Source organism: Kogia breviceps, chromosome 8 (genome assembly GCF_026419965.1).
Source record: "Kogia breviceps isolate mKogBre1 chromosome 8, mKogBre1 haplotype 1, whole genome shotgun sequence".
In the NCBI taxonomy this organism is placed as follows: Eukaryota; Metazoa; Chordata; class Mammalia; order Artiodactyla; family Physeteridae; genus Kogia; species Kogia breviceps.
In genome coordinates, this window is record NC_081317.1 from 89,127,643 (window position 1) to 89,142,753 (window position 15,111).

The 15,111-nt window shown below is 43.6% G+C and overlaps 2 protein-coding genes across 17 annotated transcripts in view; one reads left to right on the plus strand and one right to left on the minus strand.

Annotated features, from left to right (window-relative positions):
- The window catches only part of CLTA (clathrin light chain A), a 34,715-nt gene extending 26,347 nt beyond the window's left edge, over positions 1 to 8,368 (plus strand). For 3 of the 11 annotated variants that reach the window (XM_067039686.1, XM_059072187.2, XM_067039689.1), the window contains 4 exons: positions 2,470 to 2,581; positions 5,675 to 5,728; positions 6,910 to 6,945; positions 7,913 to 8,368. In XM_067039686.1, coding sequence (XP_066895787.1) covers positions 2,470 to 2,581; positions 5,675 to 5,728; positions 6,910 to 6,945; positions 7,913 to 8,084 — 374 coding nt within the window. In that variant the 3' untranslated portion in view covers positions 8,085 to 8,368. The remainder of the gene's footprint in view (positions 1 to 2,469; positions 2,582 to 5,674; positions 5,729 to 6,909; positions 6,946 to 7,912) is intronic. The other 8 variants (XM_067039693.1, XM_059072193.2, XM_067039690.1 and 5 more) reach the window with 4 other exon arrangements.
- A 4,120-nt stretch (positions 8,369 to 12,488) lies between these two features.
- The window catches only part of GNE (glucosamine (UDP-N-acetyl)-2-epimerase/N-acetylmannosamine kinase), a 73,031-nt gene continuing 70,408 nt past the window's right edge, over positions 12,489 to 15,111 (minus strand). For all 6 annotated transcript variants that reach the window (XM_067039694.1, XM_067039695.1, XM_059072157.2 and 3 more), the window contains one exon: positions 12,489 to 14,672. In XM_067039694.1, the coding sequence (XP_066895795.1) occupies positions 14,437 to 14,672 (236 nt within the window). In that variant the 3' untranslated portion in view covers positions 12,489 to 14,436. The remainder of the gene's footprint in view (positions 14,673 to 15,111) is intronic.

A 15,111-nucleotide genomic window follows, 5' to 3' on the forward strand; every position in this document is an offset into this window, starting at 1 on the left:
ATTAGAAAGATGAAGATAGGTCTTCATGGTGCAAACAGCCTTGGTCCTTGCTTGTTCTTCTTTGAGCATCTCTTCTGAGTAGACTTAGAGGCAACACTTAGCAGGTATTAGTACTACTGGAGTCTTTTTCATGATGCAGAACTCAGCTTTATCTTTTCTCTTTCCCCAAAGTTTAGCAAAGTTGTCTTCTCCATGGAGAAGCGTACACTTTGGTGTCTGGAAAAATTTCATTTTCTTTTTCAATTATCAAATTGGGCTCTTTGGGAATATTCCATTAAGTGCTGTTTTCTTAACTCATGTTGCCTTCCTGAGGGAAGTCAAACATTTGCCTCATATTCCAGGAGAATCGAATTAAACTGGTCCATGAATTAGGTGTTTCTGCAGTTTCACCTTTTTCCCTTGCAAGAACTGTGAGAAAGTGCAAGACACTAAAAATAGAGAAGCAGTGTCCATGGTCTTAAGCTTAGCTGTGTGCTACGTTTTCCAATAATATTCTGTGAACAGTAATGCGTATGGCCGGAGAAGACAGCTGTCAGTGTACCCTGCTCTCTAAGTGGATTTTTCACCCTCTCCTCTCCGTTCTCCCTCCCAGATTTAGAGATGCTGTATTACAGCTTGGATCTTTGTTCCATCAAGCTAAGCATTTAAGAATTCTAAATTCTTATTGCCAGTGTCACTTCATAAATTTATAAAAGCAAGAAGACAATTTAAATGAACTATTTTATGCAGTAAAATGATCATTAGACTATACAGAAAAAAATACTCTCCAATCAAAAAGTAATTCTTTGGAAGTAATTTCACAACTCTTGAAAAGGAGACCTTATTCTTTAAAGTTTTTTCAGTTTCTTGTCCACAGGGCACTATTGGCCCACAGCATCTCTCCCTGCATCACAGCACCCTCCATTCCACATATACTTAATGCCATGGACAGACACACATCACACGTTTACTGTGTTTACTTGAGTCATTAGTGGAAAATTTGAGTGAAATAATTCTGAGCCAATAGGTCACCTTCTGATAAGTTAGATAACAGGGTAAAAAGTTCTTTATAATCTGAAACTTTGGGGGAGTTTCTAGCTGCTACTAGGTTATCTCTAGTAGTTACAAAGTCTTCTGCAGGTTGTTCCTACAAGACCTTTCTTGCAAAGGCCCTAAAATTGCCCCTGAATGCTTACTTTCTTCCCTTCAAGAAGTTTTCGCTGAGTACTTTGCTCCTCAAGGACACTCATTACAGGTTGCGCTCTGGCTCTGCACTGTCCAGACTCTGGTCTGGATCACTGATGCCCATCTGCTGGTCACATCTGTGACTGCTGCTGGGCCTGCCTCCCTTTCCGTCCCTCGTCCCTCTCTTTGGAGGCAGCACAGTGAAGTAAGAATGTGTGAGCTTTAGAGTCAGACCTGGGTGTGAATCTTGGCTCTGCCACTTATTATAACCTTTGGGAACCATTACTCAAACTTGCAGAGCTGTAGCTTTTCTCACTGCTGAATATGGGACTAGTTTACCTTCTTGGGATTGTTGTAAAGATTAAATGAGATGTCTGTAAAACACCTGCCAGAGAGGACATCCTTAAGAATGTGCTTAAAAGTTTAGGTATTAGGGTGACATCCGGTGTCAACTGTGGCAAAAGTATGACCTGTATTTCCTTCTCTCTACCATTTACTGACATGTTTCTTTAGCTCAGTATCTTAGGGAAACTCGTATTTAGTCCTGAGAAACTTCGTGGGTGAGAATCCAATCTGGCACACCTGCTAGGTGTGCGTTTTGTCTCTCACCTAGAACCTTTTGGATAGCTGTTAATGACGACCCTCACCTCTCCCCCCACAGTTCTCCGCATTGGAGTTTCTCCTTTAGTTCTGCCCTAGGTCTGTCACAAACTCGCTCTGTGGCCTAAGCAGGAGTAGATATTTTGTGCTCCCCTCAATTCCATCTGTACCCTACTGTTCCCTGGTTCTGGAATCATCTCTACCTCTGATAATTTTTCTCATAGCTCCCTGCTTCATAGATATGCATCTACCATTAATTGTCCAACCTGTGTGGAATAGTTTGTGAGGAGATTTTATTAAAAGATTATCTAATATGAATAGTCCACCCTGAACTGGCAGCATCATTAAAGAATCACCTGTAATTGCTTTTTCCCCAGTTGGTATCCCAAAAGCCTTTAAAAATTAAAAGTCAATATTTCCACACCTCCCCCACCTCAAAAAAACCCCCCAAACTAGTGATCCACTAATGTGTAGGTGGACTGGGATAAATGGTGGTGAAACACTTTGAATAGAATTGCTGAGATCGAGAGCTGGACATACAGTCAGGGAAAAGTGAATTTTATCTTCCCTCCCGACTGTTATCCCTCCAACACACACATGTGCCCACACACAGCATGAGATTAATAAGCCCAAATACACGGTGAAGTGGACTTCAATTTGCATTTTGCCTCATTTGTATTGTCTTTCTTTACCTTCCCTTCAAAGATGCCAATTCTCGGAAGCAGGAAGCAGAGTGGAAAGAAAAAGCAATAAAGGAGCTGGACGAGTGGTATGCGAGGCAGGACGAGCAGCTACAGAAGACGAAAGCGAATAACAGGTCAGTCGCACTGCTTCTAGAATAGCTTGTTTGCCAAGACAAAATCAGGTCTGTTTCCACCAGCCAGTGTAGATTTTCAGCTGCTGCGTCTTTTAGTGTGAAATGTCTCTGCAGGTTTTCAAAAATATACTTGAAACATAAGGGTTACAAGTCTCTTGGATCTTGTGAGAGAGTAATTCAGCCTCTTTTTTCGCCACACTAGTTGTAGTGAGTCTAGCTCTGCAGCTGAGAGTTTGGTTAGTATGCACTGCCTGTAATGGTATGATTCTGCAGAAGGAAGTGTCATCTCACGGGATCAAGTCCACATGTAAAAATGTAACCCTGGAATGAAAGGCCACTTTCATGACTATTCCAGGATCTCAGTACTTTGGAGGTGATTATAGACTCAGTCATGCCGCATCCCCTACCTCTGAGGGCTGCTTCCCAAAGGGTCCAGTAGCAGGGATGTAGTTTTCCTCATTAGGTGGCCAAGATTTTCCAACACAGTGACTTCAGAATTAAGGGTTCTCTGGGTGCTTATTATCTGTGTCTAAGAAAATCCTGAGTTGACTTTTAAAAAATGCTCTTTTCAGAATTTACTCACTTACTGAAGGTTAAGTAGTTGTAGGGAGTAAACAGTGTCATTCTCCTTCACCACCAACCAGCAGCTGTGGTCTTTAAATGCTCCGTGCTCGGAGTCCACTTCGAAGCAGCTCAGAAAGAGAGATGGGGGCAGCACTGCTCGCCTGTGGTGGGCTTGCTTCTCCTGCGAGACTGGAGACTCTGGCTTTCACTTCATAGTCACTCCACCCACTTCAGTGTAAAATATAGGTTAGACTTGGCCTGGGGCTATTTGTAATTTTCTTGGTAAAGAGCCTTGGGTCCTTGTTCTGAGGCAGAAGTGGGTTTAAGTACCCTTGTCTCTGGCAGCTGTTAAGTGGAAATCTGCTGACCTCTTTGCCAGACAGTTTCTGCCGTCCTGGGGCAGCTACGGCAGAACAGATGGACTGTTTGTGCAGCAGCCTTCAACTACCTGTCTCCCGTTGCCCGTTCTTGGTTCTGTCACTGCTTCGGGTGCCAGGCTCGAGCCTCTGTCCTGGCCACCTTCCTGTGGGGCATGCGTGCCTGTCAGGTTCCATTTGAAGTTTTGTGACAACTATGGTGGGGCTGCCCTCTGGTCGGGGTTGAGTTGCTGAGGGTAGTAGCGTTAGCTACCGGGGTTTCTGCTGTGAGAATGTGGTCAGTTTGAAGTGCTGACAGGTCCAGGCTCCTTTATCCTGTGCTCATTCAGGATGATTTCCCCCAGATGCAAGTTCAGGTTTCCAAAGAAGTATGGATGGGTGCTTTGTGCAGGAACCCTGTGAGGCCCTGTTTACCCTGGCGAGTTGCCTCAGGCCGTGAATCTGCTCTGAAGTACTTGGTGAAACCAGGCTGACCCTCCACGTGTGGAGTCCCCTTCCTGCCTTGCCTGAGGATTGCTGCTTTCAGGCCTCTCTAAATAGGGGGAAGGGCCAGCTGAGTTTTTGTGTGTGGTTTCCCGTTTGTTCTGGGGCTGTAGCTTCCATGGGGCTGTGCTGTCCTGTCACCAACAGCTCCTTCCTCTCAGGCTAGCTGCAAAGGAGCAAAAAAGCCTGACAGGAAGCTTTTGTTGTCTTAGTAATGCTTTGAACGGGAGTCATTAAACCTTTATTCTCTCCCAGTAGAGGCAAGCACAAGTTGAAATTGACTAGGTTTAGCCCTTTGTGTAAACTAAAACGATTATGGGTTTACAAGCTGGCCTGCCTTTCCTTTCCCTCCCACTCACTATGCCCACAAACTACACTGTTTTCCTGCTGACTTATTTGGAGTTACAATCAGGCTGTTCTTTTTGCTTTCTTTAAATTTCCACAAAACACCTCCTATGTATAAACCAAAATGGGAGAGAAGCAAGGGTATGTGTGAGTTTAAAAATAAAATTACTAGAATTTCCCTGCAAATAAATATGGGAGCTTAGGTTAATGACCAGGCATGACTGTCCTTAAAAGGTCCCTCCCACTCCTGTGCCCGAAACCCACTGGGCAAAGGAGAGGGTAAGACTCATTGAGGGAGGTTCCCTGCCCACCCATGCTGGATGAGGGGGGCTGGCTGGGCCCAGGGAGTCAGCCTGTCCCCTGCTTTGTGAACTTGTCCATCCAGCTTGCCCCCCCTTTCCTTCTTGTCCCAGAGTTGCCATTTTGGTCCGTTCCCGTGTGAGAGTGAAGGGGGGATGAAGTTCTGGCTTCTGGGCTGTACGTTGTCAAAGCAGTCAAGTCTGGCAGGGATTGAGCAGACTGACGGTTGTTTGCAGGGACACACAGTACACCAGAGCCAGGACCCTTGTCTTCAGGTCTTCTCACTGCTTGCCTCCAGCTCCTCTATTTTCAAAGGTGGGCATTTTGAAATGACCATCTGTGTTCCCAGGATACTGGCCTTTGGTCCCAGCTAGTCAGTGTGGGGAAGCAGTAGTCGGATAATCCAAGATTAAGCTGATTTTGGGCCCTAGCGTTCCTGGCGTCTGGCAGCGTTTGCGCCCAGTGGTCCAGTGGTGTTTACTGAGGCTGGCAGGAAGGAGGTGTGGCTTCCCAAGTGAGCACCAGCTGGGAAGCAGCAGTAACTTAACAGTGAAAAGAGCCAGGCCACCTTGGTTGTGAGTTCTGCCACCCATGTTGCTACTTGCTGCCAAACAGGTTGCTTCATCTCGAGGTCTCCCTTCCCTATCACATCATCTGTAAAGTGCGGGGAGAACACTCAGTGTCCTAGGTTGTTTGGGGTTGAGGATGGAATGGACACAATGTCTATCAGAGGGCTCAGCCCAAAAGTGGGTACCTAGGAAATGCTCGTCGTTGCTGGGGTAAGGCTTGGGGATGAAGCTGGCAACACTCACTCTGGAGAATCCTGCGGGGAAGGCCAGTAGGAAGCCTCACCTGCTGGAGGGTCTGGTGCGGTGCTGAAGCTTCGCTCCGTTAGGATGGAGCCTTGGGAGCGCTCCCCAGAGCACAGTTGTGCCTCTATTGTGGATTTGAGATGTTTCTGCTTCTCAATGTTCTCTCTTTTTTCCTGCCTGCTTGCCTGCCTTTTGGACCTCTTGCTGTCTAGGGTGGCAGATGAAGCTTTCTACAAACAACCCTTCGCTGACGTGATTGGTTATGTGTATGTTGCAAAACTAATTCCTTTTCTTGTCTTGATCGTTCCTACTTTTTGTTTATAGTTAATGCTCCTTTTATGTCACAAGTTGCTTTGCTTTTAAAATTATTTCAAACTGGCACTATGGGGGCTGCTTAAGAGTTGATAAGCTGGGGGAATGTTCCATTGATTGTCTCACAGAACCACGACTCCCTGCAACTCTGGTTGCCATTTTTCATTTTGGGGTTTGGAGGGAAGGAAGCTAACTCACTTTCAAAACGTGAGTCATTCGTGATCTCGTCTGGGAAGGCTTTGGGACTGGGGAGGGCTCTGACTTCTTGTTGCTGCTGCCACTGCTGCCTCCCTGCCCCAGGTGGGAAGGGGGAGTGTCCCCACCTGGGGAGGGGGAAGAAGCCCTGGGTTAGGAGCCAGTGCAGGCAGCATTTTCTACACTGGGTTCCTTTGAAGCATGTGGGGTTGGGGCAGAAGAGTCAGAGGGGGCAGTCTCCCGTGGGGTCTGTAATTGTTTCTCTGTGGTCTCATACCAGAAATTGTTGTTTAGTGGCCAGCTTCTGATGCCCTGTCCCCCACTCTGGCATAAAGAGACCCCCAGCTTTGAGGTCGAGATAGCCAGAGCTCTCTGATACAGGCCACTGTGGCTTTTCCTCCTAAAGAAAACTGCACCTTCTCTGGAAAAGTGTTTTGTTTTGGTTTAAGGATTTCTGTTATCAAAGCAGTATTGCTGAATCGCTTGTTTCCTCCTTGAAAATTAGGACTAGCCTTTTGATGTAAGGGAGATGAGGGTGGAATGAAGGTAGTGAGGAACTTGTGGGAAGAGTACACAACAGGCTGAGGTCTGTAGAGCCTCTTAGGGCACGTGACCTTGAGCCCTTCATCCTGTTAGGAGATAGAGCTGGGTTTCCTGTGCCCGTGGGTGCATTTGCAATGAGACTTGTGAAATGCTGGACTTACAGGTGGTGTTGGATTTACTTTTTGCACATTCTCTCTGGAGTAGAAATGGAGACTGGAAAAGTCAAGTCTGGGTTTGCTGGGCAGCAGGGTGGCCCAGCAAAGCCAGCTGCACGTCCCTAAGAGTACAGAGTGGCAACGGCATGTCTAGCTTACGGACCATCTGCATTGAGCTCATTCTCATTTTCTGTATCTGACCTAAAGTTTTTCTTGTTTCTTTTCTTCTCTTCACCTTTAAGCACAAACATAAACCATCCTTGCTACAGCCTAGAACAGTTAAGTAAACCTTTCTCACTGCCCCTGTGTGTGCCATGAAGTCGCAGTGTTGTAGTGGCTCTGGGCTTCAGCGGTGTTTGCCACGGCCATCCCTGTGAGAGTGCCACCCCTCTGTCCCCACAGACCAGTCATCTCCATTGCTTTCGCTTTGCCCGTGATGCCTGTTGGAATAGATGAAGTAGTGTGTCTTCCCTCCTCTTAGCATTGTCCTTTTAGGCTGTAGCTCCTACAAGTTAGTTCCCAACTGGGGATGGGCTGACATTGGTGTGAAAAAATGTTGGAGCAGCATCCTACCAAAAAGCAATTCACACTGATTGGCTCTCGGCCATTGGGCGCCCCACCCACCCCCCGCCAGAGTGCCCTGAGAGGCCCATGGTACCCGGCTGGAGGGAAAATGGCAAACTTTTGGCTCAACTGGAGAATGTCGGAACAAACCCCTTCCAGAATGGCTTTAGTCTCTAGTGCCTGCTAGCATGGGAGCTTTGTCTTGAATTCCTTTTGATCTGCCCTATTTCTCTCCAGCCTTAGGAATAAATCCAGAGGCTATTGTGCAGTGACCTGTGGGCTTCTTTGGAGGTCTCTAAATTTACTTGAAACTCAGTACAGCCCAACCTAAACTGCTGTTCAAGTTCTTGGCCAGCCTGCTGCTTTGCCCTTGCTAATGAAGGTGGTGAGTAGCTGGCTAAGGACTGGCTTTTTAAATTCTCTGTATCAACAGAGAGAGTGAGCCCTGAACCAAACACCTGTATTCCAACATTTTACACAGCAGTCCAGGCACACTGTGCCCAGGAAAGCTGGCCATGTGTCTGCTCCCGAGTCTGACCAGTGCCAGGGGCTGTTATTCTTTGGAAAACCAGAATGCCGTTAAATCGGGCATAAAGAGGCAGTTGCTTTCATAACAGGGCAGCTGCCAGGTAGCTAACGGGGATTCTACATTAAACCAACATCTTTTGTTGTTGCTTCCAGGGCAGCAGAAGAAGCCTTTGTAAATGACATTGAAGAGTCGTCCCCAGGCACTGAGTGGGAGCGGGTGGCCCGGCTGTGTGACTTTAACCCCAAGTCCAGCAAGCAGGCCAAAGATGTCTCCCGCATGCGTTCTGTCCTCATCTCCCTCAAGCAGGCCCCCCTGGTGCACTGAAGAGCCACCCTGTGGAAACACTACATCTGCAATATCTTAATCCTACTCAGTGAAGCTCTTCACGGTAATTGGATTAATTATGTTGAGTTCTTTTGGACCAAACCTTTTGTCTTTAGAGTTGATCATTGTTTGTGATTGCATGTTTCCTTCAACTGTGTTGTCCCTGGCATTCAAAGAGGAGGGGAGGCGGCGGAGGAAGGGAGGGAAGCCTCCCAATGGCAGCCTCAACCTATGCTTTTGTGCATTATTCTGAGAATAAATTTCTGTTTCAGACAATAAACAAACATGAAGCTTCATTATTGACCACAAGATGTGCTGCAGTTGGGAGTGAGGTTGGTGAGGAATTTCCTTTTATCCTTTCTAGGGCTGAGGCACAGCTACTGGGTGCCAACCCCTGCCTTGAACTAAAATAGCTCTGAGTTTCTATTGTCTGTAGTAGGAGTCTGTGGAAGTTTCCACTTGAAAAGGGAGTTCCTTGGCTAAAAGTTAACCCCTCATTGCCCACCAGAGATAGAGCTTTGAATCCCCACACCACCCTAGACGTTTTCTCCCAGGTGGCTCTTTGTCACTGTCCCTTACTGTAGGATCTTGGATAGTATATTTCAGCAAGGGTCTCTCTGGGAAATAAAGCTAGTGAGACCCTTACTCCTTTGGATTCAGCCAGTAAACCCGAGTCAGGATGGCATGAATGTGGCTGGCCCTATTAACTCTGAATCCCTGTAGCACACATTGGGATCTGTGCCATCCTTAGCACTTTGCTAATATTTCTGTTGTCAAGTCCTTCATCTAGACCTTGCTGGCCAGTACAGGAGCCACAGGTGGCTATTTAAATCAATCAGAATTAAAAATACAATTCTAGCCCCTAGCTCCATTTCATATGCTCTGTGGCCACATGTAGTTAGGTAGCATTCAGACTGCACAGGGCAGATTATAGAACATCTACGTCATCACAGAATGTTCTGGACCACACTGATCCACACAATAGATGCCTGTAGGAGACTGTGTTGATTCAGGCATCAACACATTCATTATTTGCTCTCAGAACCTGTCACATTTTAGGTGATGGTTTGAGTGACTGATAAAGCCATATTTCAGAAATCTACTAATGGTTACCTGATACTAGTCCAAGTTGGAGATTGATGTAAACACCTGTAATGCCACACTCAGGAGGTGGAGCAGGGTTAGGTCTTGCCGAGAAGGAAAGTCCACCATCTCTCCTATGGTAATTATGTCTGGAAGGGAGAGGAACATTTACTTTTCTGCCTACCTCCCCCTCTCCAAGCTTCTTAGTTGGGCATTCCTTGATCTGGCCTGCATTTCTGGCCTCTTTGCTATTCCTCCCCTTTAGCCACCTCCGCTTGTAATCAAGCAATCACTTGCTGTTGTTCACCAACCATTAGTTGCTTCTGGGCCTTGCTAATGCCCTTGAAAATGAAATCTGGTTTAAGAACTAGCTGAAAGGCCACCTCCGTAATTCCTTTCCTTTCCCATGGCCCTCCTGCAACAGCTTACCTTTTGATATTGTCTTGGTTGGTGTCATCTGGACTTGTCTTGCCTCCCACACAGGATGGGCTTCTTGAGGGTGGTTGCGGCAGTTAATCAGATGTCAGTAAAGTCTGACTTTCTCAAAATCAAGAGGTGACTGGATAATATGACAAAAGTAATGCTGTATGCATCCAAGGCTAGGTTGTAAAAGGCAACACAACTTACAGCTGGTTTGTTGGAACACAGAAGCTGGCAGTCCCTTGAGCCACCATGTAAAAAGCTCTACAATCCTGAAGCCACCATGCTGTGAGGAAGCCCAAATCAGCCCACGTGGAGAGACCTGGAAACTACAAAGAGAGATGCATGGCCAGCCCTATTCCAACCTCCTATTCCAGCTCCAGCCACTGTCTAACTGCAAGTGCATCTGATGCCCTGAGTCAGAATTGCTAAGTAGAGCCTTTCCAAAATTCCTGACCCACAGAAACCATAAGAGAAAATGATTACCGTTTAAGCCTCTTAAGTTTTGAGGTGGTTTGTTACATAGCAGTAGTAGCTTTGGATTGTTTCTAATGCCTACATTACTCACATAGAGCTTCATAAAAAGGAAGGAGTTGGTTCAGAAACTCAGTGAGTGCTCAATATTTAGTTTCAAACCTCTTTCTTGGGACCACTTTGCTTTTTATGTCAAATTTTAAATGGATTCCACATAGTACTTGAAGTCCTAACCAGAGCGCTTAGGCAAGAAAAGAATAAAAGGCATCCACGTTGGAAAGGAAGAAATAAAACTTTCACTGTTTGCAGATGACGTGATTTTATATATAAAAAACCCTAAAGACTCCACCAAAAAACTGTTACTGATAACTAATAAATGAATTACGTTGTAGTATACAAAATTAGTATACAGAAATTTGCTGCATTTCTGGACACTAATAACGAACTGTCAGAAAGAAATTAAGAAAACAATCCCGTTTACAATTACATCAAAAAGAATATAATATCTAGGAATAAATATAACCAAGGAGGTGAAAAAACTGTACACTGAAAACTATCAGACACTGATGAAAAAAACTAAAGACAAACAGACCCCAAGCTCATGGATTGGAAAATTTAATATTGTTAAAATGTCTGTACTATCCAAAGCAATCTACAGGTTCAATGTAGTCCCTATCAAAATCCCAATGGCATTTTTCACAAAAATAGAACAATCCTAAAATCAGTATGGAAACACAAAAGACCCTGAATAGCCAAAGCAATCTCAAGAAAGAACAAAGCCAAAAGCATCACTCTGACTTCACACCATATTACAAAGCTATAATAATCAACAGTCTGGTATTGGCATAAAAACAGACACATCAATGAAATAGAATAGAGAGCCCCAAAATAAACCCACGTGTATATGATCAGTTAATTTATGACAAAAGAGCCAAGAGTATACAATCAGGAAAGATAGTCACTTCATAAATGGTGTTGGGAAAACTGGACCATTATCTACACCATACACAAAAATTATAACTCAAAATGGATTAAAGACTTGCCTATAAGGCCTGAAACCATAAAAATCCTAGAAGAAAACAGGCAGTATAAGCTCCCTGACATCAGTCTTGTGATGACTTTTTTGGATTTGATGCCAAAAGCAAAGGCAACAAGAGCAAAAATAACTGGGACTACATCAAACGAAAAAGCTTCTGCACAGCAAAAGAAACACCATCGACAAAACGAAAAGACAACCTACTAAAAGAAAATATTTGCAAATTATACATACAGTGAGGGGTTCATATCCAAAATATGTGAAGAATTCATACAACTCAATAGCATAAAAACAATCCAATTTACAAATAAGAGGATTTGAATAGGCATTTATCCAGAGAAGCCAAACAGCTGGCCAATGGGTAAGTGAAAAGGTGCTCAACGTCACTAATAAGGGAAAATGAAAATCAAAACCACAATGAGATACCACCTCACATTTGTTAGAATAGCTGTTATCAAACAGACAACAAGTGTTGGAGAGGAGGTGGAGAAAAGGAACCCTTGTGCACTGCTGGTGGGAATGTAAACTGGTGCAGCCACTATGGAAAACAGTATGGAGGTTCCTCAAAAAATTATAATGGAACCTCCCATATGATCCAGCAATTCCAGTTCTGGGTATTTTCCTGAAGAAAACAAAAACATTAACTCAAAAAGATACATGCACTCTTATATTTAGCATTATTTACATAGCCAAGGTAATGGAAACAACCTAAGTGTCCATCAACGGATGAATGGATAAATAAAATGTGTAAATATATATGACAGAATAGTATTCAGCCATTAGAAAAAAAAATGAAATCTTGCCATTTGTGAAACATGGCTAGACCTTGAGGGCATTATGCTAAGTGAAATAAATCAGACCAAGAAAGACAAATACCACATGATCTCACTTACATGTAGAATGTTCAAACAAACAAACAAAAAAAACCAAGCTCATAGAGAACAGATTGGTGGTTGCCACAGGTGGGGGGGTTGGGAGGTGGGGAGTGGGTGAAGAGGGTCAAAAGGTACAAACTTCCAGTCATAAGTCATGGGGATATAATGTACAGCATGGCAACTATAGTTAATAATACTATATGGCATATTTGAAAGTTGCTATGAAAGTAGATCTTTAAAAAAAGTTCTCGTCACAAGGGAAAAAACTCAACTATGTATTGTGACGATATTAGCTAGACAGTGTGGTGATCATTTTGCAATATATATAAAGTTATATAACAGTGCTTTCTATTAACAAAGTTTTTTGGTGGGGTGGTTGTTAAATCAATATTAAATGCTTTAAAGAAGTTATATGACCTTCAGAAAGTAAGGAGCACAACAAATCTCTTTGGGGAAGGGGAATGCTTCTAACTAATGAGTTAATTAAGAACAAAACAAAGTACAAAAATGGCAAGATTTCCACAAGGAAATACATTTATTTTTTAGAATTGGGCTCAGAACAGTAACATAAAAATATTGACATTAAAATAAATTAAGATGTGATCATTTAGCTATATGTAATAATTATGTTGGACTATATTAGCCTTTCCATGAATTTAATAAAAACTAAGATTTGGTTTTAGATTCAGTACCATCCTTCCAAATATTTGGTATGAAACTTGGTAGCAGTGCAACTGTCTGGTGTATACAGTGGTTGTAGGTTTTGTCAAAAAACAGCTGATGCCCCTTCACGGTTTACCGACCCACCCCAGACGCTGATGGCCAAGCCAACTAGCTTTCTTCCCAGGAATCAACCAGGACCTGGAGATTATTTCAGAGCTGACAGAGTTCTAAGAATCAGCCAACCTATCTTTTCACTTTAACCCACCAGGAAGGAAGTAATTCAAATGCAAACTGGATTCCTTCATTTTATATGTGAACACTGAAATAATGGTGTAGAAACCTTCAGGTTTTCCTAAAATAATAATCTGAAAAACATATGCATGTCCTTTTTTAGGTCATCTGAAAGAACCCATAAAAACCTGTCACTAGGCCAAATACTGTACTGGCAAAATTTCCACAGCATACAGGAATATTTTATTAAATTCACCACTGAGAGATAGTGTCAAGGATGAATCGATTCATTTGCTAATGAGATATTCTTGTGAAAGCTCTTGGTAGCCTAGAATAAATTAGAATATATTTGCACTTCGGAAGTTTTTGATACGAAGAGAGGTTTGTGTGGCTTAGCAGAAAAAACACAGAGGGACCCAGGTCAAACCCTGTCTTTAAGACTCATTAGCCACGCGGCTTTAGGCACACCACTTGACTTAGTTTGGGGTTCTATAAAATGGGAATTAAAACACCTACCTTACTGGTTGTGAGAATTTAGAATAATGCATATGAAGCACCAAGTTCAGAGCCTGGCACACAGTAGGCACTTAATAAATGGTGGCTATCATTATTTCTTCCAGGTTGAAATTAATAGCAAGAACCTTGGCCTTTGTTATCTTGACACCAGTGCGAGCGTGGAATCTTATTTAGCCAGAATCCAGATTCACAGGTGTGGGCTCTAGGTATGACACACAATAAACAATGCCTTAATCAACACTCCAGGGTCATATTCAACATAATATGAAAAGCTACTGAAGGGAGAAGTGTCTGCTTGTCAGTAGCAACGATCCTTCTGGGATGGTTAATCTTTCAGAGGCTGTAAGTCCTAGTGGCTTCTCAGCTGGCCTTAAGAAGATAAGGACAAGGCCACTAAGGCCACTGTAATTTCAGATCTCTGATCTAAAGTTGCTCAAGATTCTGAGAGAGTAATAGCAAATAACATCTTTCAACACGGAACGTTTTGGGGGTGAGAGATACGTACACCTGATGTCCTGATCGTGGCCATGGTTTCATAGGTATATATATATGTCGAAACTTAACCAAATTGTGCACTTTAAAAAATATCTCAATAAAACTGCTTTTAAAAGGTTTACTTAAGCCCTTCATGGTGAGATTTCCTTCTGTTCCCTGACTGGATCCCTTTCTGTGTTCTGAACTTAGGGTCAGAGGAGGAAGGATTAATAATCCAAACTCCAGTATCAAGGTCACACCCCAAGCAAGGCCTGCAGGTCTAAGTGGTACATCTAGTAAGCAGAGTCCTAAGGCTTCCTCAGCTACTACTGTAGCTCCTTTTGGCACAGAAGATTGTGACAAGGTTTGAGCTGAAATGACCCCACAAGGAGCAGCATCTACAAAAACGGGTTGGGAAAAGTGACTTTGGAAGAGGAGACTAAAAGCAAAAACTCTGCCAAAGTCGCCTGCCAAATAAATTGAAATACCAAATTTGCCTTTTAAGAAATGCTCATCTAGAAGACAACCTGATTCCATCAAGGGGCTCTTGAATCTCGGTCCACGTCCACTCTTGAGAGGACTAGTAGATCCTGCGAGTCGTGTAGTCCAGAACCATGCTGGCGGCGCCGAGCAGGGCGGGTTCCACCAAATCCGAAACCACCACATCCACGTCCTGAACCGAGGACAAGGCTTGCTGGCGGATGACGTCTTTGACAGTGTGGATATAGTGACTGGCTAGGACTCCAGAGAGGATCACAAGGGAAGGATTCATAGTGTGGAGGATGTTCACAACCCCAAGACCCAACGCTGTTCCAGCTACAGGAAAACAAAAAAAGTTTTTGGGGAGAGAGCCAAATCCAAAGTCAGAGAGGAAGGTGGAAAAGAGCACCAGCTAGGAATAGTTCGTTCACACTATCTCATAGAAGCAGTACTTTTAAAGCTGTTTATATGATTTAGCCTTAATATGAAAATGATTATGTGATACTTTGAAATGAAAAGAGCTGGGTATAAAACTGTACATAAACTATATGATCTCAACTATGTAAAAAAAATAGACTGGAAGGAAAATTTAATAGTTGATACTCTGAACAGTAAAACTAAAAGATACTTTTTCTTACTCTCCTGTATTCCTCTAAATTGCCAGAAAATGAACAAGTAGTTTTTTCATAGTTGTAAAACAAAACAAAAACCTGTTTAAAAAGGCAACGCTGCCAAATACCTTGAATGCAGTAAGTAGGAAAATTACCTCTGCACT